The following is a 19,440-nucleotide window of genomic DNA, read 5'->3' on the forward strand; positions in this document are numbered from 1 at the left end:
TCCAAGAAATCAACAGCTTAGTCTTACACATTCAAGTACACTCTTCTAGCAATACAACATTTTTCTTTTCAGTTTCATCAGAAGCATCTTGCAAGAAAATAGAAGTGAGTGAGTTAGTCATTCAGTGTGTCCAACTCTTTGTGACCCCATAGCCTGACAGGCTCCTCTGTCCACGGGATTCTGTAGGCAAAAACATTGGAGTGGGCTCCCTTCTCCAGGGCATCTTCCTGATCCTACATTGCAGGTAGATTCTTTTATCGTCTGAGCATATATATACTTTTGAACGTCACAATGTCTAAATACTTTAAAATTTCAGTATATGTTTCTTCTCATTCCCAATTCTCCAAAATCTAGTACGCCTTTATATTTTACATTTCAAACATATATGTGATTTAGTGCTGGTACAATAACTACCCCCAAGTTGCAAAATGACTGAAGATCTTAAACAGATAATTTCTTACTCGATTTTGTACTCACAGGATTGAGTACAAAATGGATTAGGTTTAGCAGTCAGTGGACACCAATTTCTCACACAGAGATAATAGCAATAGTAGAGAAAAGCAGAAACATTTTCATAAGTAAATCAAATTATGAAGATTTCTTGGGCAGATTAGTGAAACAAAGTGAAAACTGTAACTTTGTATACTTCACAGTTCACTGTAATCTAAATTCTAGATTTTAGAAGGTAAATCCAAGTGTTTACATTTCAAGTTGGGCTGCGAACAAATACAGGGATGAACTGGAAACATCTTTCCTTACCAGTACAGCCAAATCAGCTTGAGAAGCACCACCAATCATATTTGGGACAAAACTCTTGTGGCCAGGGGCATCTAGAATTGTAAAATGCTTCTTTTCCGTTTCAAAATAGGCACGACCCACTTCTACTGTTTTACCCTTGTCTCTTTCTTCCTGATTTGTGTCTAAGGCCCAAGATAAGTACCTGAAATAATTTTAAAATAACAATACTGGTAAGAACATGAGTTTTAAAAATATTCTTCTACCATTAAATGTGTAATTAATGGTAGAAGAATTTTATGTTCAACATACATTTAAATCATGAACAGGACTGGGTAGAAATAAAAGTTAAATGACTAAAACTTACATTCTTCTGATTCAAATACTCAAGAGCTTTTATATATATCCAGTGTCAATTATACATTCTGTAAGCAAATATTATGTATAATAACAAGATGACAACATACACAGAAAGACTATTTAGTACCAATGCCAATATCACTATGAGTTAAGTAATGAGTTCCTTTATTTTCATTTTAAAAATCATGTAGCACAAAGTATGATACAAATAAGGCTGTTTAAGGGTACCTTCTACAAGTGAAGGCCACTAGCCCACCATTTGGGAACAATGGTTACTTGCTAAAAATTATTTGGATATTTCTTTGCCATATAAAAATTAAATATATAAATTCAAACCATCCACAACAGTGTTAATTTAGATTTACTTCATCACATCACCTGTATTTCATAGTAAGTAAGAAATATCAATAACCTCAGATATGCAGATGATACTACCCTTATGGCAGAAAGTGAAGAGGAACTAAAAAGCCTCTTGATGAAAGTGAAAGAGGAGAGTGAAAAAGATGGCTTAAAGCTCAACATTCAGAAAACTAAGATCATGGCATCTGGTCCCATCACTTCATGGCAAATAGATGGGGAAACAGTGGAAACACTGTCAGACTTTATTTTTGGGGGCTCCAAAATCACTGCAGATGGTGACTGCAGCCATGAAATTAAAAGACGCTTACTCCTTGGAAGGAAAGTTATGACAAACCTAGACAGCATATTAAAAAGCAGAGACATTACTTTGCCAACTTAGGCCTATCTAGTCAAAGCTATGGTTTTTCCAGTAGTCATGTATGGATGTGAGAGCTGGATTGTGAAGAAAGCTGAGCGCCAAAGAATTGATGCTTTTGAACTGTGTTGCTGGAGAAGACTCTTGAGAGTCCCTTGGACTGCAAGGAGATCCAACCAGTCCATTCTAAAGATCAGTCCTGGGTGTTCAATGGAAGGACTGATGTTGAAGCTGAAACTCCAATACTTTGGCCACCTCATTCGAAGAGTTGACTCATTGGAAAAGGCTCTGATGCTGGGAGGGATTGGGGGCAGGAGGAGAAGGGGACGACAGAGGATGAGATGGCTGGATGGCATCACCAACTCGATGGACCTGAGTTTGAGTGAACTCCTGGAGTTGGTGGGAGGCCTAGCGTGCTGCAATTCATGGGGTCGCAAAAAGTCGGACACAACTGAGCGACTGAACTGAACTGAATCCATTTTTTAGTATTATATTGATTAGGAACTTTTCCCCTTAACACAGAAATACAATTAAAAAAAAATAAAATACCACCAATGTCCTATTGAGATAAAGCTTGTTAACTTAAGAAAAAATAAGATAAGGTTAGAAAGAAGAAAAGAGCTGACCCTCTCTCCATGCAAAGGCAACTACTGTCAATATATTATTCCATATATTCTTTTATCTTTCAGGTGTTTACTCCCATAATGATCATACCCTTAAGTACTATTATGTTATCTGCTTTCTCCCCAAATCCCACTGTAACATCTGTTCCTGATTATTATAAATTCTGTGAATGAAATTTTGTAGCCAGGCAATGTCTCAATTAAATAGATGCTTTATAATTTATCCCACAAGCCTCCTCTCATGAATTTATATGTTAGTAGACTACAAAAGCATTAAATAAGTAGTTTCCTGAAAAGTAACTTATAGTGTCATAAAAGTTTACCAAGTTTCTCTGTTTTTTTCTTTAGCTTCTCTTTCATATTTCTCAAGTGTCCTTTTGTCAACCATTCCAGTCAAATACCTGAAAATGTTGAAAGAAAAGAGAAACAAACATTTAATTACTCATGAATTGCTCAGTTGTGAAGTTAGGAAATCTTTAAAGCGCTCAAAGGGAATTTGAACTCCATAAAAAAGCTACTTTAAAGTACAAGTGCCACTGGGGTAGATGCTGAAATCATGGAAAATTTCAGTGGAAAAGACATTTACAGTCTCAGATTACCTCCCCCAAGATAATGGGAAAAAAATAACTTTACAGTGCTAAATTCTGGCAGGGGACACCTTAACCAAGTAATCATGGCTATTATCACCAGTAATAGATAAAACATACTGAATATTGTGATCATCTGCGCTCTCATACGAGCACAACATACCTTCTGAGATATTCTCTTCCAAAATGCATACCCTCAATCTAATTATTAACATCGTCAAACCCAAATTGAAGAACATCAGATAAAATAACCAAACAGCACTCTTCAAATTATGAAGGTCATGAAAGACAAGACTGAGGAAATGTCACACGTTGGAGGAGACTAAAGAGACATAACAACCAAGAGTAAGGTGGAATTCTAGAACAGAAAAAATGATGCTGGTTGAAAAACTGGTGAAATTCAAATGAGATCTATAGTTTAGTTAGTTAGTTTGTACCAGTGATAACTCGCTAGTTGGGATGATTATACAATGGTTATTTAGTATGTTAACATTAAGGAAGCCTGAATAAAACTGTCTAACAATTCCACTACTGTTTTTGGAACCTTTCTATAAGTCTAAAATTATTTCAAAATAAATGTTTTTTTAAAACAGCAAATGTAAATACTAACATAAAGGAATTCTGAGTGCTATCCAAGCAATTAAGTCTTACTATTTAATATTTAAAACATACTAGTCAAAATGAGATCGTAAAATAATTCCTTAGTAATACCTAACTGCTTCCCTTGACTCTATCCAAATCAAATCCTTTTCTAAGGTGTCTCTGGGTGTTCTCAATAGTCATCTAAATCAAAAAATATACACTCTCCTAAAACACAACATCAAATGGGCCTGCCACTTCTTTCCACAGAGTCTTAGGTAAGAATCCCTGTATAATAGCCTGCTTTAGGATCTGTTGTAGAAATTTTCAGCAGTAACTGGCAAATTTACTGATTAAGATTTCTTAACAAAGCAAGACAATGAAGATATGCAGTCTAGACCCCATGTTATCCTTTAAGATAAGAGCTTAAAGAAATGAGTCTACTTTAGGAGAGATTAAAAAGATATTTTAATTAAAATATTTTTCAATTCTAGAACACATCACTAAACATCAACCATGGCATTTTCATACCTAGATACCTTCTATATATGATAAAAAAGAAAAAAAAAAGCATGTTAGCCAGACATTCTGATTAAATCCACATATATTCAAGGAGTTGATGAATGAGGAAACACCAGTTCCCCCAGATTCATTATTCCCAAGAAAATTATATTTAAAACAAAGTAAAATTTCTTATAATCTAGGGTTCTATATTACTTTTTATTAACAAATCTAAAAGACAGCTTTTAGAAATACATTTAATTAAGGTTTCATGAGAGTCTTACAGTGATAACAAAAAATATTTAACAAAAAATATACTTACATTATTTGTCCTCCAATGGTTGACTTGCCAGCATCTGAAAGTAACAACATGATCAACAACAGGCAAACCAAAGGTGTAGTCAAACCAAAACACAAGGACTATATAGGAACACAACCAAAGGCCCATTTAAAATACCTAATTGCAGCTTACAAAAGCTACTGCAAAGAATAGAATCTGGGTCAGAAGTTCCGGTTAGTTACCTTCTCTCCTTGAATCTAAGAACCCCCAGCAGCTCTGTAGTGACTTAGGACTACTTTACTGATAATATGAATTACCCAAGGGGAGCCTCAGAAGAACAAAAGTAGCCAAGACCCCTGAACTACATTTAGGTAGTCTGCTTTGCACTTTTAGCCAATATAGGTGTTCCTTTACAAATTTCAAAGGAGTTCTTGCTACTAAAAAAAGCAGAATGGTGTATCATCAAATTCAAAAGAGGGCAGAGATAAGAGAAAGGAAAGAAAACGGGGCACATAATTCTGTTATTTTCTTTTTACACAAAAAAATAGACTTTAAAAAAATATATTAACTAACAGATGTCATAACAGGCTGAGCTATCACCAGTGGCCTACAGACCAATTATGTATCACATACAAATATACTTATTTTCTGCCAGCTACCATGCCACCACAACCTCCAAGAATACACTGCTGGCAATGTTCTGCCAGCTAAAAAATCTATTGAGTTAAAAATCAAGACATTTTAGCTTAGTTCAGTTTCACTAAATACTTCAAGTAGCTAAATAAGATGTTCTCTGTCTGATGGATTCAGTAACTTTGGTCATTTCTTATCATTGCTACAAGTGCAACTCACCTACGTGCCCAATGAATACGACATTTACGTGTTCCTTCTTAGGAGCGCCTGGCGGCGCAGCCACAGATTTAGGTTTTGGTATTTCCTCTTCCTCCTCCATCATTTCCTGGGCACTTTCCTCTGCGGGCCTTCCATCTCCCAAAGAACCACCATCTGGCTCTGCTTCACTTATTTCTTCTTTGTTCTCCCATGATTCTTCTGGGGACATCTCTGTCTCCCCATTTTCTACTGAAATAAAACATTTTAGTTCAGTATTTTGAAAAAGGTTTATCATCTATCTATACATTAAAACACAGATGCTTTTAAACAACAAACAGAACTAACATATTCAGTTCCATATCCTAACATCTAGTAATACACACAGACAAGCCGGCCTCACAGGTGACATCAGAGGTCTGACTCAGGTTAGGAGAGACTGTTTTAATGGAGCTTCATCTTCATAAGGACGAACAAAATATGAATAGGACATCTAACACTCCCAACAGCCCAATTATTCTGGCATCAAGATGTCCTGACAGAAAAGGGGAAGTTCAAAATCAGAATGCAAAAAGATTTAGATTTCTGTTTTTCCTTTGGAAGTGTAAAACTTCAGTATCAATGTTATTGAACACCTTGGGAATATGAAACCCTTAAGGGTAAGAAAGTTACAAAATGGAAGAAAATTTTCACAAACGTAAATTAAGTACACCTATTCAGACTGATTTAGCATTTCCTCCACTTGATTCTTTTATATTTGCCATCACTAAATTTATCATGGCAGTGTTAATGCCCCATTAGCTCTGCTTGCTAAATCCTAATGGCAAAGACTCAGTTGTCAATGTAGTTTCAAATGTAGGCATTATAATAATGATAACGCTTAAACATTTGTACCTTAAATCTTGAGACTGAAAGAGTTTCATATTACTGTATTAATATGGTCAGAAATTTTCTTACCAATAGGTTCTGAAAGTTCCATGCTAACAGCTGAATTTGAACCTAGACAAGAAATTGAGATATATATTTACAAAACACTATCTAGATTTACACACCACAGACAATTTAATGCTTCCTCAATTAGTTGTTCAGAGTCACATCATAGAAAATTACCTTCACACAACAATGACTGTTCCTCTTGAGAAGATTCCACAGGTGCTGTTTAACAGAAATAAACTCTATTAAAAATTGAGACCTATACATCCATTTTACTTATCTTTTAAGAAACAGGAAAAACAGAAGTTCAATAACAAAAACCTCAGTAATTCAGAACAATGACAACTAACCCAGGCTTTCAAATTACAAATCTGTTTAACCTAAAAAAAAAATCTACTAACTACAGCAAATTTTAAAACATTTTCAGTAATTGAAATGTATTCACAAAAGCATGTTTATTCTGACTCTACTTCATAAACTTTTCCTTTACAGATACTGTAAAAGTAACCTGCAGCCCAGCCCAGATCAAATTAGATTTTACTCACCACATACACATTACTACTCTAGATTTTCTAGCCCAAGAAGTAATGATTAGTCTTTGTTAAGATTCTATAATATATGTTATCATCAAGATCCTTAAATAAATTCTATTTGATACCAATAAAATGAAAAGGACATTGTATATAGTATCTGGAATGCATCCTGGCCATTACATCATCTCAGAAAAAGTGGTTATAATGATGCTAGTTTTGTCCTATATTAGAATTCTAAGGTCAAGCAATAACCCAGTTTCCATAAATATCACATTACAAATTTTATGACACCACTGGAAGGGATGTATGTGAAATATACACTAATATCCCAGTCCATACATTTATTTATACTAAATACTTCAATACTTAAGTACTCTTGCTTTAAAGAATCTATAAGAGGCAAAAAGACATCAGAGAATCTGAAGTCATGTGAATCCTCCACACCAATAAAGAACAGTGAATTCTTAACCTGCAAGACTCATATTTAAATCAGTGTCCAGTCTGCCTCCTTAGCAGAGTAGGCAGCACATCAGTCTCATAAAATCAGTGCCCAGGAAGTAACACCCGTAAGTCAACAAAAAGCTTGGGGCCCAATCTCCAACAACATGAAGTGCTGAAGAAAGTTAATTCCTGAGAGTTCCCTGGTGGGCTATTAGGCTTTCACTGCCACAGCCCTGCGGTTCACTCTCTGCTCAGGGAACCGAGACTGCACAAGCCACATGGCATGGCCAAAAAAAGAAAAGAAGGAAAGAAAGAAATTCCTGTCCCTGAAAGGTCGAGGGCAACCGATTTTTTTTGAGGAAGGAAGTGACATGCCAAGTGTGACTTAGGGAGATCATTCTATGGTAGTACACAAATGAACCAGAGAGGTAAAGATACCACAAGTCAGAAAGACCAACACCACCACTTACAAGAAAGTATGCTATCAGAACAAATGAGTGGCACAACCAGAGAAGGAGTTCAGTGCAAAGATAAAGGGAGCAAAGATCTGACAGGAGCAGGGAGGAAGAATGAAAAGTCTAAGATGACCCCACCCTATGTGATTAACAGGGTATTTTAACAGGAACTGGGGGGGAAAATCCTTTTAACTCAGTCCACAAAGTAAAAGGAATTGTACTTCAGATACAATATAGATTAGTTTTTGTTTGTTTGTTTTCCTATTAAGAAAAGCTTATAGCTTAAGATAAGGAAAAACTACTCAATTTTCAGAAAAAGTCAAGTTCATATGCCACCCTGGGAATGGAAGAGGCGGCACAGGGTAGTAGCAAAAGGACAGAACTGAGCTGATTCCTGGCTTGAAATCCTGGCTTGTCATTTGTTAGTTTTCAGATAAAATTATTTCACTGGAGTCATGAAGATGACATGCCACTGCCAGACAGGATTAAATGAAAGAATAATTTGTTTAGTTATCAAATAACTCATGGCACCTAGATATTCAACAAATGAGTCTCTACCTCCTAACATGGACTGAGTATCAATTCTATCAACTAACATACTGAGTGTCTATTATGGTCTAGACAGGGATTAAGAAACACTCCCCAAGTGCTGGAGGTAGGGAGGGAGTTGGTGGCAAATTACTCCAATTGCAATTAACCTTTCTTGAGCCCTTATGTGCTGACTGCTGTCTCTTCTAATTCCCCTGAAAACCCTATGAAATAGACAACTACCATCTAACATTCAGATGGTATCAGACTCAAGTAGGCTTTTTCAGGTTATATAAGTACCATCCTGTCCTTCCTCAGATGGCCCCTGTTGAAAATCACTCAGAAAAAGTGAACTGAATAAATGATGGTATACATATATTCTAAGGCAGGAAAAGACTAAGATAACTGGTATAGTAGACTCTCCTGTCACTTAGTAAGATAACCCAAACTGCAACTGAGCTTTATAAAATGAAATAGTACGTACACCTGACCACCTAGTTCTAGAACCAACTGTTAAACTTACAAATACACAACATATGCGTTAGGCTGTAAGACACTTCTCCTGACAGTGACATCAGCCATGAGTTCACCCCCATGGGTGCATAATGCAAAATCTGTTCATGGTTTTATTTTTCAAGGTGTCTTACTTTTATTGAATATTTGTCTTAAGTTTATGAAGCTTAGAGACAAAGTACCAAAAGCAATCAAGTGCTTAATATACACCTAATGATATGCATTCACACCACAGAAGATGTTATAAACTTATTGGTAATGCTGGTGACATTTGCAAACTGATGTTTTTGGAATTAATAAAGCAGAAAAATCACATATAACAAGATGTTCCTTAAATTTGAGCTTCTCAGTATCGTTGTGCCCAGGCTTTACACATTCATGTGTGCCCTTCTTGTTCATTTTACTCTGGTCTTATTCACCATGTGCATCACACCCAGATTTCACTGGCTACTAGTAATCCTGGGCTTAGAATTCTACTAGACCCAAAGTCCTTTGTTCATGGTTAGCAAACAGGATTATTAGTGCTTGATTTCGCAAGTCTTGCACAGTTCATACCAATCAGTGAAAGAGAAGAAAACCCTCCCAAGGAATGAAATTATGGTTTCATATATTCCAATGGTATCTCCATGTTCAGACACACATTCTTATTGAGTATTCAAAGGAATAATGCTAATAAAGTAGGAACGTTATCAGAGTGTACAAGTGATTAAAACTGCCACACCTTAAGTTAAAAGGAGAAAGTAATAATTGTGGTGAAATTATTACAATTTTTAAAACATGACTTTACCAAAAGACAGCCAGACAACAATACTGCCTGTGTTTTAACACAGATGATAATCTGGGTCTTAAAACTGCTAGTTAAATATGATCATGGTGAAATAAGCCAGTCACAAAAGGTCCCATGTTATACCATTCCACCCATGAAATATTCAGAATAGGTAAATCCAGAGAGCAGAAAGCAGATTGGTGGTTAGCTGGAAGGAAAGGGAAATGGGAAGGGGTGGCGAAAATGCTTTGGAACTAGACAGAGGTGACAGTTTTTACAACACTGAGAATGTTTTAAATGCCATGAATTGTTCACTCTAAAATGGTTAATTTTATGTTATATAGATTTCTTTTTAATATAAAAAATTTAAAGATACAATCATGGATCAAAGGACTTCAACATGGCAACTCCTATTTTGCCAGCTTATAGTAAGGACAGCACAAGTTAGTCAAGACCATACATGTGGCAGGTAATGAAAGCTATGTTTTAATTTAAGTTACATATTTTAAACATAAATGATGACCAATTCTCAAAAAGTGCTTAATCCATCTATTTCATAAATCAGCAAGTTAAATTTGTACTGCTTTAGCTATAAAACCAGTCTCTAATCCCCTTTACATACTAAAACAGCTATTTATAATGCCATCTTAACTAAAATATCTTATTCCTGTTAGCTAAATGGTGTGTTCATTAAAGAAAAATAAAAACAACTTCAGTGCTGTCACAGAAGTAACAAGTGTCCCACACTGCACAGATCTGAGAAACAGTGTGATGATTCTGAGTTTCTACAATGATAGAAATATCTGTGCTGTGATAATAGCCACTAGCCACATGTGGCTACTGAGCACTGGAAAGGTGGCTACTGTGACTGAGGAACTGAATTTTAGATTTTAGTTTTAAAATTAAACACCCACATGTGCAGTTCTGGCTCCTCTGAAGGAGTCACCTCAGTTGCCCTATGAACTTGCCTTATCTGGTTTTCCACTTTGCCCTATTCTCCAACCACTCTCCACCTGAAGGGCTAATGAGCTGGCTTCTTGACTCCTCTAAGATATGACCCTCTTTCAATTATAGATCACCCACATACACAGCTTAGTTCTTGTTTCTTAGGAGATTATGGACTTCTAGAATGACTGGTTTTCTGAAACATGGAGACTTTTTCCTCTACTTTGTCTCCACAGGTAGGCACAGTGTACTGTATAGGATAAATACACACTTAATTTTTACTGAATTAACTTCAGCAGTAGGGTTCAGAACAATTTTATTTGTGCCAATTTTCTAAGGGAGTTACAGAAACAATATCCAAGAAATGTTAAAGAACAGTTTGAGTAAGGAACTAAAATTCCCTGGCACACAGGTGACCACATGGTCTCACAAAAGCTGAGGCATTTTCTCCCAGACAACACTGGAAACTAGTAAAGGCAGACATCAGAAAGAAAAGCCTGCAGAACATGCTCAAGAGCCCACGGTTTTGCCGTAACTACCTAACCCTCTAAAAAGGCACAATGTTACAGATAGTCGTGATCACAGCTGTTTATTTTACATCATTTCCTAAAATGTTTTAAATAATTTCAAAATGTTACTTTAAATTATAGCATTGCGGGCTTCACTGGTGGCTCAGTGGTAAAGAATTCGCTTACCAATGCAGGAGACACAGGTTTGCTCGCTGGTCTTGGGAACTAAGCCCATGCATTCCACAACTACTGAGCCTGTTTGCTGCAACTGCTGAAGCTTGTGAGCCACAGACAGAGAAGCCACTGCAATCAGAAGCCTGAACCGCAACTAGGGAGTAGCCTCCACTCACAACTAGAGAAAAGCCTGCACAGCAACAAAGACCCAGCACAGCCAAAACCTAAAATAATAAAATTCTAAAAATTAGAGCATTGCCTACTCATGATGTGTACCCAGCTACTGCTGAGAAAGAACACAGAGGCAGTGCCGTGGCGCACACTCATAAGCCCCGTGTCTCAAACAGTGTCTCAGCCAACAGACTGTGTAACTTCCAATTGCAAGGAGTTACTATTGCTAGGATAAGCTTGGAAATCAGATCTAGGTTCCAATCCCAACTCCTCTGTTTATTCATGGATGTCACGTCCCCTATTTATTTAGCTTCTCTGAAACTTAATTTTCTTATCTGTAAAAATAGGTCATCAGTATCTATACCTCAAGAGGTTGTGAAGGGCATTTTAACCAAGTGGTAACTGCTCAATAAATTTATTATTATAATAAGCATTTCAATGTCCCATAATGACTATAGAAACTTTTAAGGATGAAATGTAAGAAAAGCAAATTCCAGGGCCACTCTCTCAGAAGATCCATTTGTAGTAATTAGCTCTGGGCCTGCTCCCTTTTTTTGCCATTATTAAACAGCATGGTGTGGTGGAGAGCACTAAATTAGCAACTGGCAAATTTGGATTCTAGACTCAACTGTGTCTTTAAGTCTGTGAGTGACCTTAGGCATTCACTCAGCATCTCTTATTATTACTGCCAGGTCACCTCTGGTCCTAACACTCTAAAGAACCTATTTACTCAGTCACTAAAGCAATATCAACCTGATACAGCTTTTCTATAGAATAACTTAAGTTCTACTCTATTTTTCAAACAATGCTAAAGGATAGTCTTTATAATTTATATACTATCTGCTGCAAAAAGAAGGAGATATTAAATTTCAGATACCACAAAAAAGTACAAAGATAACAGAATACCATCCAGGTGAAACCAAACACCACAAAGGAGATGGGCACAGACTGCTTAGTAGTACTATAAGAACTCCTACTGGAGTTCTACAGAAACAGGCAACCCGATGACATTCTAAGGTACGTACTTTTTTAAATAAATTGAGCGATAGCTGATACACAATATTGTATAAGTTTTGGATGTACAACACAGTGACTCACAATTTTTTTTAAATTTATTTTTTTATGATTCCAATTTTTAAAGGTTATACTCTATAATTATTATAAAACACTGGCTGAATTCTCTATGCTGTACAATATATCCTTGTAGGTTATTTTATACACAGTAGTTTGCTAAGGTATGCTTTTTTTATTTCAAGTGAAGAGAAATACAGTTACTTAGAATATGGTCTGGAATTAGGTTTGACCACTCTCAGACAAGGCTAGCTCAAAAAATCCTTGCTAAGTGTTCCTCTCACCTAGGAAGGAGAGTATGATGGGGATTGGTTTAACTTGGAGTAGTAATGTAACACCTAACCTTTCCTAAGAACAAAGTCATTTATGAAAAAACCAACAACACATCTGTAGCCTAGCCACACTTTATTAAAATCTACCGAAAGCAGGAATAAAACTTTTAAGTTTCGGTATGAACCATCAACTGACAGCTTAAAAAGGATTATGAGGACCTCAGAACAACCAAGTAGCCAAAATCTGGCTTCTCTCAAAATTTTAAGAACTGTGAATTCAATGATGAAATTCTAAATAAGGAGCCAGAATCAAAGTAACTCACCCATGTTTAATACAAAATAAGTCTTTACTTAGAAGTGTGCTCTCCTGGTAACTCACATGGTAAAGCGTTTGCCTGCAATACCGGAGACCCGGGTTTGATCCCTGGGTCTGGAGGGTCTGGAAGATCCCCTGGAGAAGGAACTGGCAACCCACTCCAGTATTCTTGCCTGGAAAACCCCATGGATGGAGGAGCCTGGCAGGCTACGGTCGATGGGGTCGAAAAGAGTCAGACATGACTGAGCGACTAACACTTACTTACAAGTGACGATGACTGGTACTCTAGCAAATTCCTAGGAAACTTGAAGTACAGAAATACAAGAAAGGTGAATTTTATGTTAACTGTACCTTGGATAGTCACAGAGAACACCTAGTAGAAAACAGATCTGTGGTTTTATGATTAGGGTGACACGAGTGAAATTATTTATATAAGGGGACCTGTGAACAGTGCTTCCCAGCTTTGAAAGCCCTCTCTATGCACTCTGTGTATGGCCCTCTTACCATGAAGTGTCTTCCAATAGAGTAGACTGGGTATCTGATCCCTTTCTGGACTCCTTGAGAATCAGTTACCATCTTGGTGGTATCACTCTGAGTGCCTAGCACAGCATCCTGCCTTCTGCAGGCAGGCAATGTCTGTTCATTAACTGCCATACACATACCTGAGCAAAACCAGAGATTCACATCTCGAAAAATTCCATTCCAATACAGCTAACTCACCAGGAAAGATGATCAAATCTCTTTTTCATTCCTTCCTCTCCAATTAGAAAGACAACACTATTTTAACACTTTAAGACATTTCCTCCCCAGCAAACAAAACAAGGCTCAAAATGTGTTCTCTACAATATTTCCCAACACGCCATGTTATGTTTTCATCATCTTTTTATGCAGTACAATTCCAGAAAAAAAGTGAAAAATAAACAAAAGAAAAAAAAAAAGCAGTGACTAAAACCTGCTCTAAAATTCCCATGGGAATTCCCTAGCAGTGCAGTGGTCAGGACTCCATGCTTCCACGTCAGGGGGAACTAAGATCCAACAAGCGGCAATGTGACCAAATAAATAAAAAATCAAATTTATTCCCAAACAAAGTTTCTAACAGTTGAAACAGCTGCTCAACATAGTGCAGCCCTAGTGGATGCCCTCACTTGTTCCCTGAACCCCCACATCTGAGCCACTCCACATGTAAAATCATGAAATGAGAGCCAAAATGGAATGATCTCTAATAATCAGTATGACGCGGTAGGAAAAGAAATAATACTCCAGGAACAATACTTTCTCTGATCTCCTCAGCCCACTTATTCCATTCACTGTCTCATCTGAAAAGTCCTTTCTATTACAATTGTTACTGCAGAACAATTACAAGGAAAACAAAGGGGCAACCATATCTACCATCTCTTTAAACTTAACTATCAGTCAACTGGTATTCTTTAACATAAAAAAGTGTTAAGAGCCCTTCAGGACAAAACGACTATTACTTTGAGTCTGTATCTTCTCTACTCTGGTGGCCCAGAAGAGGTCAGTCACCTTTGGGAAAATTCAGTAAATAACAGCATCCACCAAGTGACTTAAACCCCTTCTAAGGACTAACTGGCTTCCCTGGTGGATCAGCAGTAAAGAATCCGCCTGCCAGTGCAGAGGACATGGATTTATTCTTGGATTCCCTGGAGAAAGAAATGGCAACCCACTCCAGTATTCTTGCCTGGGAAATTCCATGGACAGAGGAGCCTGGTAGGCTACAGTCCACAGGGTCGCAAAGAGTTGGACATGACTTAGTGACTAAACAACAACAAGGATTTACTGAGGACTGCTGGTTTTGTTCCATATCCATTTCACAATGGCAGTTTTGAAAGGCAATGCGGAGGGATGATAGAACTCTATACCATTACTTTAGAAGCTCTGGCCAAGTTCTATGGCCTGTTTTGTGTTCCTCCCCAAATTCGTATGTTGAAATCCTAATGCCCTAAGTAATGGTATTAGGTGGGGTCTTTGGGTGGCCTTAGACCATGAGGGCAGAGCCTTCATGAATGGGATTAGTGCCTTAATAAAAGAGGCCCCCAGAGAACTCCCTTGCCTCTTCAGCCCTGGGAGGACACAGAAAGCAGTCAGTCAGGAGTCTGTTATCCAGAAGAGGAAAGAGAGCCCTCACCCAACCAGGCTGGCACCCTGGTTTCAGACTTCCAGGCTCCAGACTGTGGGCAATAAACTTCTGTTGTTTACAAGCTACCAAGTCTACAGTATTTTGTTATAGCAGCCCAAACAGACCAAGACACCAACCAATCCTGATGAACACTGCTGAACTTGTTTCTCATTTAAAAATAAAAAAGCCTGAACTTGGTGCAAATTGGAACTGAAAATAAGTACATTCGATTATAGAAAATGTTTGTTCTGGCACACACAGCACTGGTCTACATTTTCATTCATGTGAAGGACTCTAAATGACCATTACTTAGCCATTTTACTTGGATCTGGAGAGAACTGTACTTAAATGAATTACATGTAATTACACTTACATGGGTTCTACTTAATCATTTCTTTGGAAACTTATGTTAAAAATTTTCAGAGATCCAAGGTCAACACTGAATCCCAAGCTGTGACTCAGGATATCCTATAGCTGGATATAAAGATTAACTAGCAGCCTGCCAGTGAAAGTGGATGACTTTTTATGCAAAAGCATCTCGCCTTACCGGTTGCTCCAAGTACCACTGGGGGAAAAGAAAAAAGGAAGAGAAAAAAAGAGAAAACTAGCCTTCTTTCAGGAGAATGACAGATACTCATCCTACACACGTACATTTTAAAAACTGTTGATTCTAGGGCTTCCCTGGTGGTCCTGTGCTTAAGAATCTGCCTGCCAATGCAGGGGACCTGGGTTCAATCCCTGGTCCAGGAAGACCCCACAAGAGGTGGAGCAAGTAAGTCTTTGCACCACAACTACTGAGCCTGCAGGCCTACAGGCCCTGCTCCACAACAAGAGGCCGGTGCACAGGGAAGAAGACCCAGTGCAGTCATAAATAACTAAATAAAGTCGTTTGTGATAGTGCTCTACCTCTAGACTCCTTCAAGAGCTCTCCTGGTATCCAATTTAAAAACACATCCACCACTAGTTTTAGCTATGACTTAACAACAGAAGAACACTTAACAGAAGCTCTGACTTAACAACATGCTAGCCCTACAGTTGATTTCCTCACAAAAAAATACTTGCACACTTTATGGGCTTCCCCTTCACAAATTTCAACTTAAGTGCCATTTCAATGTTTTCCCTGCTTCTTCCAAACACAGTTCTTTGCTCTTATGCTGGTATAATCTATGGGCCTGAATTTATGCTGGAACATGCAATCCAGCAGTGCCACATTAACTCTGGACCATCCATTCTTTCCCAAATAGACATCCTACAAAGGATGGATGAGTTGTTTTTTAAATATTAACTGGCATTTTGTAGAAACAGCTAGTAAGAGTCAGTAACACCAAATTAGGTTTCTGACTTACAAAAAAAAAGAAAAAACTGACCATAATGTAGGGATCCCTAAGGTAGGGACAACCACTCCCCTACACGTATTCTACATCTCCAACTTCTGGCAGTGTCACAGAGGAAAGGATTAAGAGTAAAACTTCAAATCAGCAAATAAATATCAGGAAGAGAAAAAACAGTCCTTCATAAGAGGCAATGCCTACTCATTCAAGAATGACCACCCTTCCAGACCACTGCTCTAATGACTGCCATCCCTTGATGACTGGCTGATGGCTATATAGGCTGGAAATGGAGTCCTAGGTCTAGTCACAGTGATACTAGTAACTCCAGATTTACAAGGGAGGGTCAAAAAAGAAAATGGCCGGATAAGAGCAAACTGCATAAGGTTTGGGGAACTAGGCATTTTTAGGAGATGCTAAGTGCAGAAGTTTATGTAGACCAAAGTAGTAAGCAAAGCTACGCTTCTGTTTAAAGGGAAAACATCAAGAGCTTCACACAAGTAAAAGAAATACCAGTCAATAAAATAACTAAATCCAACTGTGTGCCCAAAAGCATTTCCCCAAACTCTCTTTTTGCCTCAAGAGAGAAAACTGCAGGCAAAGTTTCTGAAGAAACTAAACTCCTAGAGCACTTTTACAGTGTCTACCTATCCAAGAAATAGGGCAACAAAGAACTTCAGAGAGGAATCAAGTTCACTCATTTGACACTCCTACAAAATAAAATCAGTCCCTGAAAGCATGCTATCACTTAAGCAGCCCTAAGTACAGTGAGATTTTTGAAGACTTAACTTGAAGTCACAGAAAGTCACTCGACTAGCCATGGTCAAAACTGCATGTGACTCCTAAGAAGTTTTAACAAATGCTCAGGTGTCTGAACAGACTAACTCCTGACACAAGAACACAGAGAATGAGTTACACCAAGCAACCTGAATGAGGCAAACGATTTTTAACGCAATAAAAATTCTAAACGTGTCATCAACTAAGGGGAAGAATCCAAGTCCCACTTAAGAAAAAGGGCACAAAGATCAACGTCATTTCCTACACAATTTAATGTTAAGTACAGAACTCTAACTTTGGGACACTCTATTAACTTCACAGTCTTACAAAATGTTAAGGATCTATTGACAGCCAAGAGTTTCAGCCCGGTGGCAGGGCTGCAATGCATCCTGGGATTCCTTCGGGACTGTTCGGGTCCGTGGACATTTAAAGCGTAATTACCCTTTCGATAACAGGCATTGCAGCGGGGGAAGCTCTCTCGCCTAGGCCCAAGGTGAAGGGAAAACGCGAGCTTTCGTCCGCCCCAACTCCTCAGCGCTCTCAACGCCCATCCGGCCGACTCCGGGCTCCATCTGTCCTGGCTTCTAGGCCTCGTGGCACTGACCCGCTCTCCGTCCCATACGGTTCCCACTTCCCAGCAGGGAACTGCGCCCCTGGGGGGGGCGGTGAGAGGCGGACCCCAGGCCTCACCCGTGCGCCCCGCACCCTGCTCCCGCCCCCCCACCCCGCCGCGGTCGCCCCACGCAGGCCGCCTCCCCGGCCCTGGGTCGCCCCACCCAGGACAGCCGGCGCCGCTGTCAGCGCCCCCACGTGTCTCCCGGCCCCACGGCCACGCGTCCCTCGCCGGGCGAGGCGCGCCCCCGATCCTACCCCGCGCCCCGTCCCAGTGGGCTCCGGCCCCAAGGCCAGCTGCCCCAGCCCTCGCAGCACGGCTTCCTCCCGTCCCGGGGGCTGATCCCGGCCCTTTACCCGAAGGGCCTCCCGCGCCGCTGCCGGCTCCGTGGTTGTTGGCGGCGGCGCCAGCTGGAGATGCAGGCGACTGGGCCGGGCCCCGCAGGAAGGACGGCACGAACTCGGCGGCGTGGACGTTGGGCACGAAGGGCTTGGCGTTGACGTTGAGCTGCCGGCTGAAGGCCGCGCTGAGGTGCTCACGCTGGGCCTCGGCCGCCGCCGCCGCCAAGGGGCCGCCGGCGCCGCCGCACGGGCCTGGCCCGGGAGCTTCCATGTCCGCCTGGTCCCAACAGTCGGGCGCCGAGTCGCTGCTGCTGCTGCTCCCGCCGCCGCCGCCGCCGCCACCGCCACCGCCACCACTGCCGGGATCCATGATCGGGGGGGCCGTGTGTGTGGTGAAGAGAGGGCGGGAAATGGAGGCGGGGGAGACGGGCTGGGGAGGAGCAGGCCGCGCTGACCCAAGAAAGCGGCAAGACAGAAGGGCCGGGGGCTAGCGGCACAATCCCCGGCGTCGTCGCGGCGGCAGCTCAAGTCCCGACTCCGCACTCGCGACGGCGGCGGCGGCGGCGACTCAACCCTCCTCGTGTGTGCGCGCTGATCTCCACCCACCCAGCCCCAACCACCTCCGACCGTCTCAGAGCCAACCCCACGCCCGGCGCGGTTTGACCCCTCGCCGCCACCCGTACCTTCGCCTCGGTAGTTCTCGGCCCCGGGCGACCCCGTTTCCGCTTATGAAGCGCGGCAGAAGGCGAAACTACGAGTTCCGGCAGCGCCCGCGCGACCCCGCTGCAGTTTTCCCGGGGGCTGACGGGAGTCGGAGTTCGGGGCCGACAGCAACCGGAAGCGGTGCCGGCTCCCGACAGGCAGCGCGAGGAGGCGGAGGTCTGGTTGCCGCACGGCTGCCCCACCTGTCACCGAATGGGGGCGGGGATGGGAGCGAGCCCTGGCGCGACTCAGCGCGGGGAGGCGGACCGCGGGCCTCTCAGGTCGCGGGGGTGGCCAGTTCCGTGCTGTTCTGCACAGAACGCGGGAAAGTGGACAGCAGTTCCAAGGTGGAGAGAAAAGCCTTCAACTCCTGAAAATCGTTCCCTTCTCGTTTCACCAGCCCTCTGCGTTCCCTGCCTCACAGGCATCCTACCTCGTTCTCTTTCATTCCACCTTCCTCCTCCCTGCCCCCAGTCAGAATTTGCCCTACATTTCAAAGACGACTCAGGGCGTCTTTCATTTTCTGTATGTATTTGGTAGAAGAGACCATAAAACTGTGAGCCATTACCACTTAAACTGCTTTGTGGCTCATAAAGCCCAGCCCGGCAGAGGGGATTATTAACTGGAAACTTACAGTGACTCACTGTCTGTATGACTAGTCATTTAAAGCCTTCACTCAAACTTTTCCATCCCTTCCTCCTCTCGGC

The 19,440-nt window shown here is 40.7% G+C and overlaps 1 protein-coding gene across 3 annotated transcripts in view; it reads right to left on the reverse strand.

Moving 5' to 3' along the window:
- GSPT1 (G1 to S phase transition 1) overlaps positions 1-19,100 on the reverse strand; it is a 33,475-nt gene extending 14,375 nt beyond the window's left edge. Inside the window, exons 1-7 of one of the 3 annotated variants that reach the window (XM_040230649.1) lie at positions 18,047-18,611; positions 6,319-6,363; positions 6,166-6,207; positions 5,233-5,460; positions 4,423-4,456; positions 2,757-2,834; positions 760-940 (exon numbers count right to left, since the gene is read on the reverse strand). In XM_040230649.1, coding sequence (XP_040086583.1) covers positions 760-940; positions 2,757-2,834; positions 4,423-4,456; positions 5,233-5,460; positions 6,166-6,207; positions 6,319-6,363; positions 18,047-18,401 — 963 coding nt within the window. In that variant the 5' untranslated portion in view covers positions 18,402-18,611. Of the gene's footprint in view, positions 1-759; positions 941-2,756; positions 2,835-4,422; positions 4,457-5,232; positions 5,461-6,165; positions 6,208-6,318; positions 6,364-18,046; positions 18,659-18,714 lie in introns of those variants that run through there. The other 2 variants (XM_040230667.1, XM_040230659.1) reach the window with 2 other exon arrangements.
- Positions 19,101-19,440: the final 340 nt, after the last annotated feature.

This window comes from Oryx dammah, unplaced genomic scaffold (assembly GCF_014754425.2).
Source record: "Oryx dammah isolate SB20612 unplaced genomic scaffold, SCBI_Odam_1.1 HiC_scaffold_2, whole genome shotgun sequence".
Lineage (NCBI taxonomy): Eukaryota > Metazoa > Chordata > Mammalia > Artiodactyla > Bovidae > Oryx > Oryx dammah.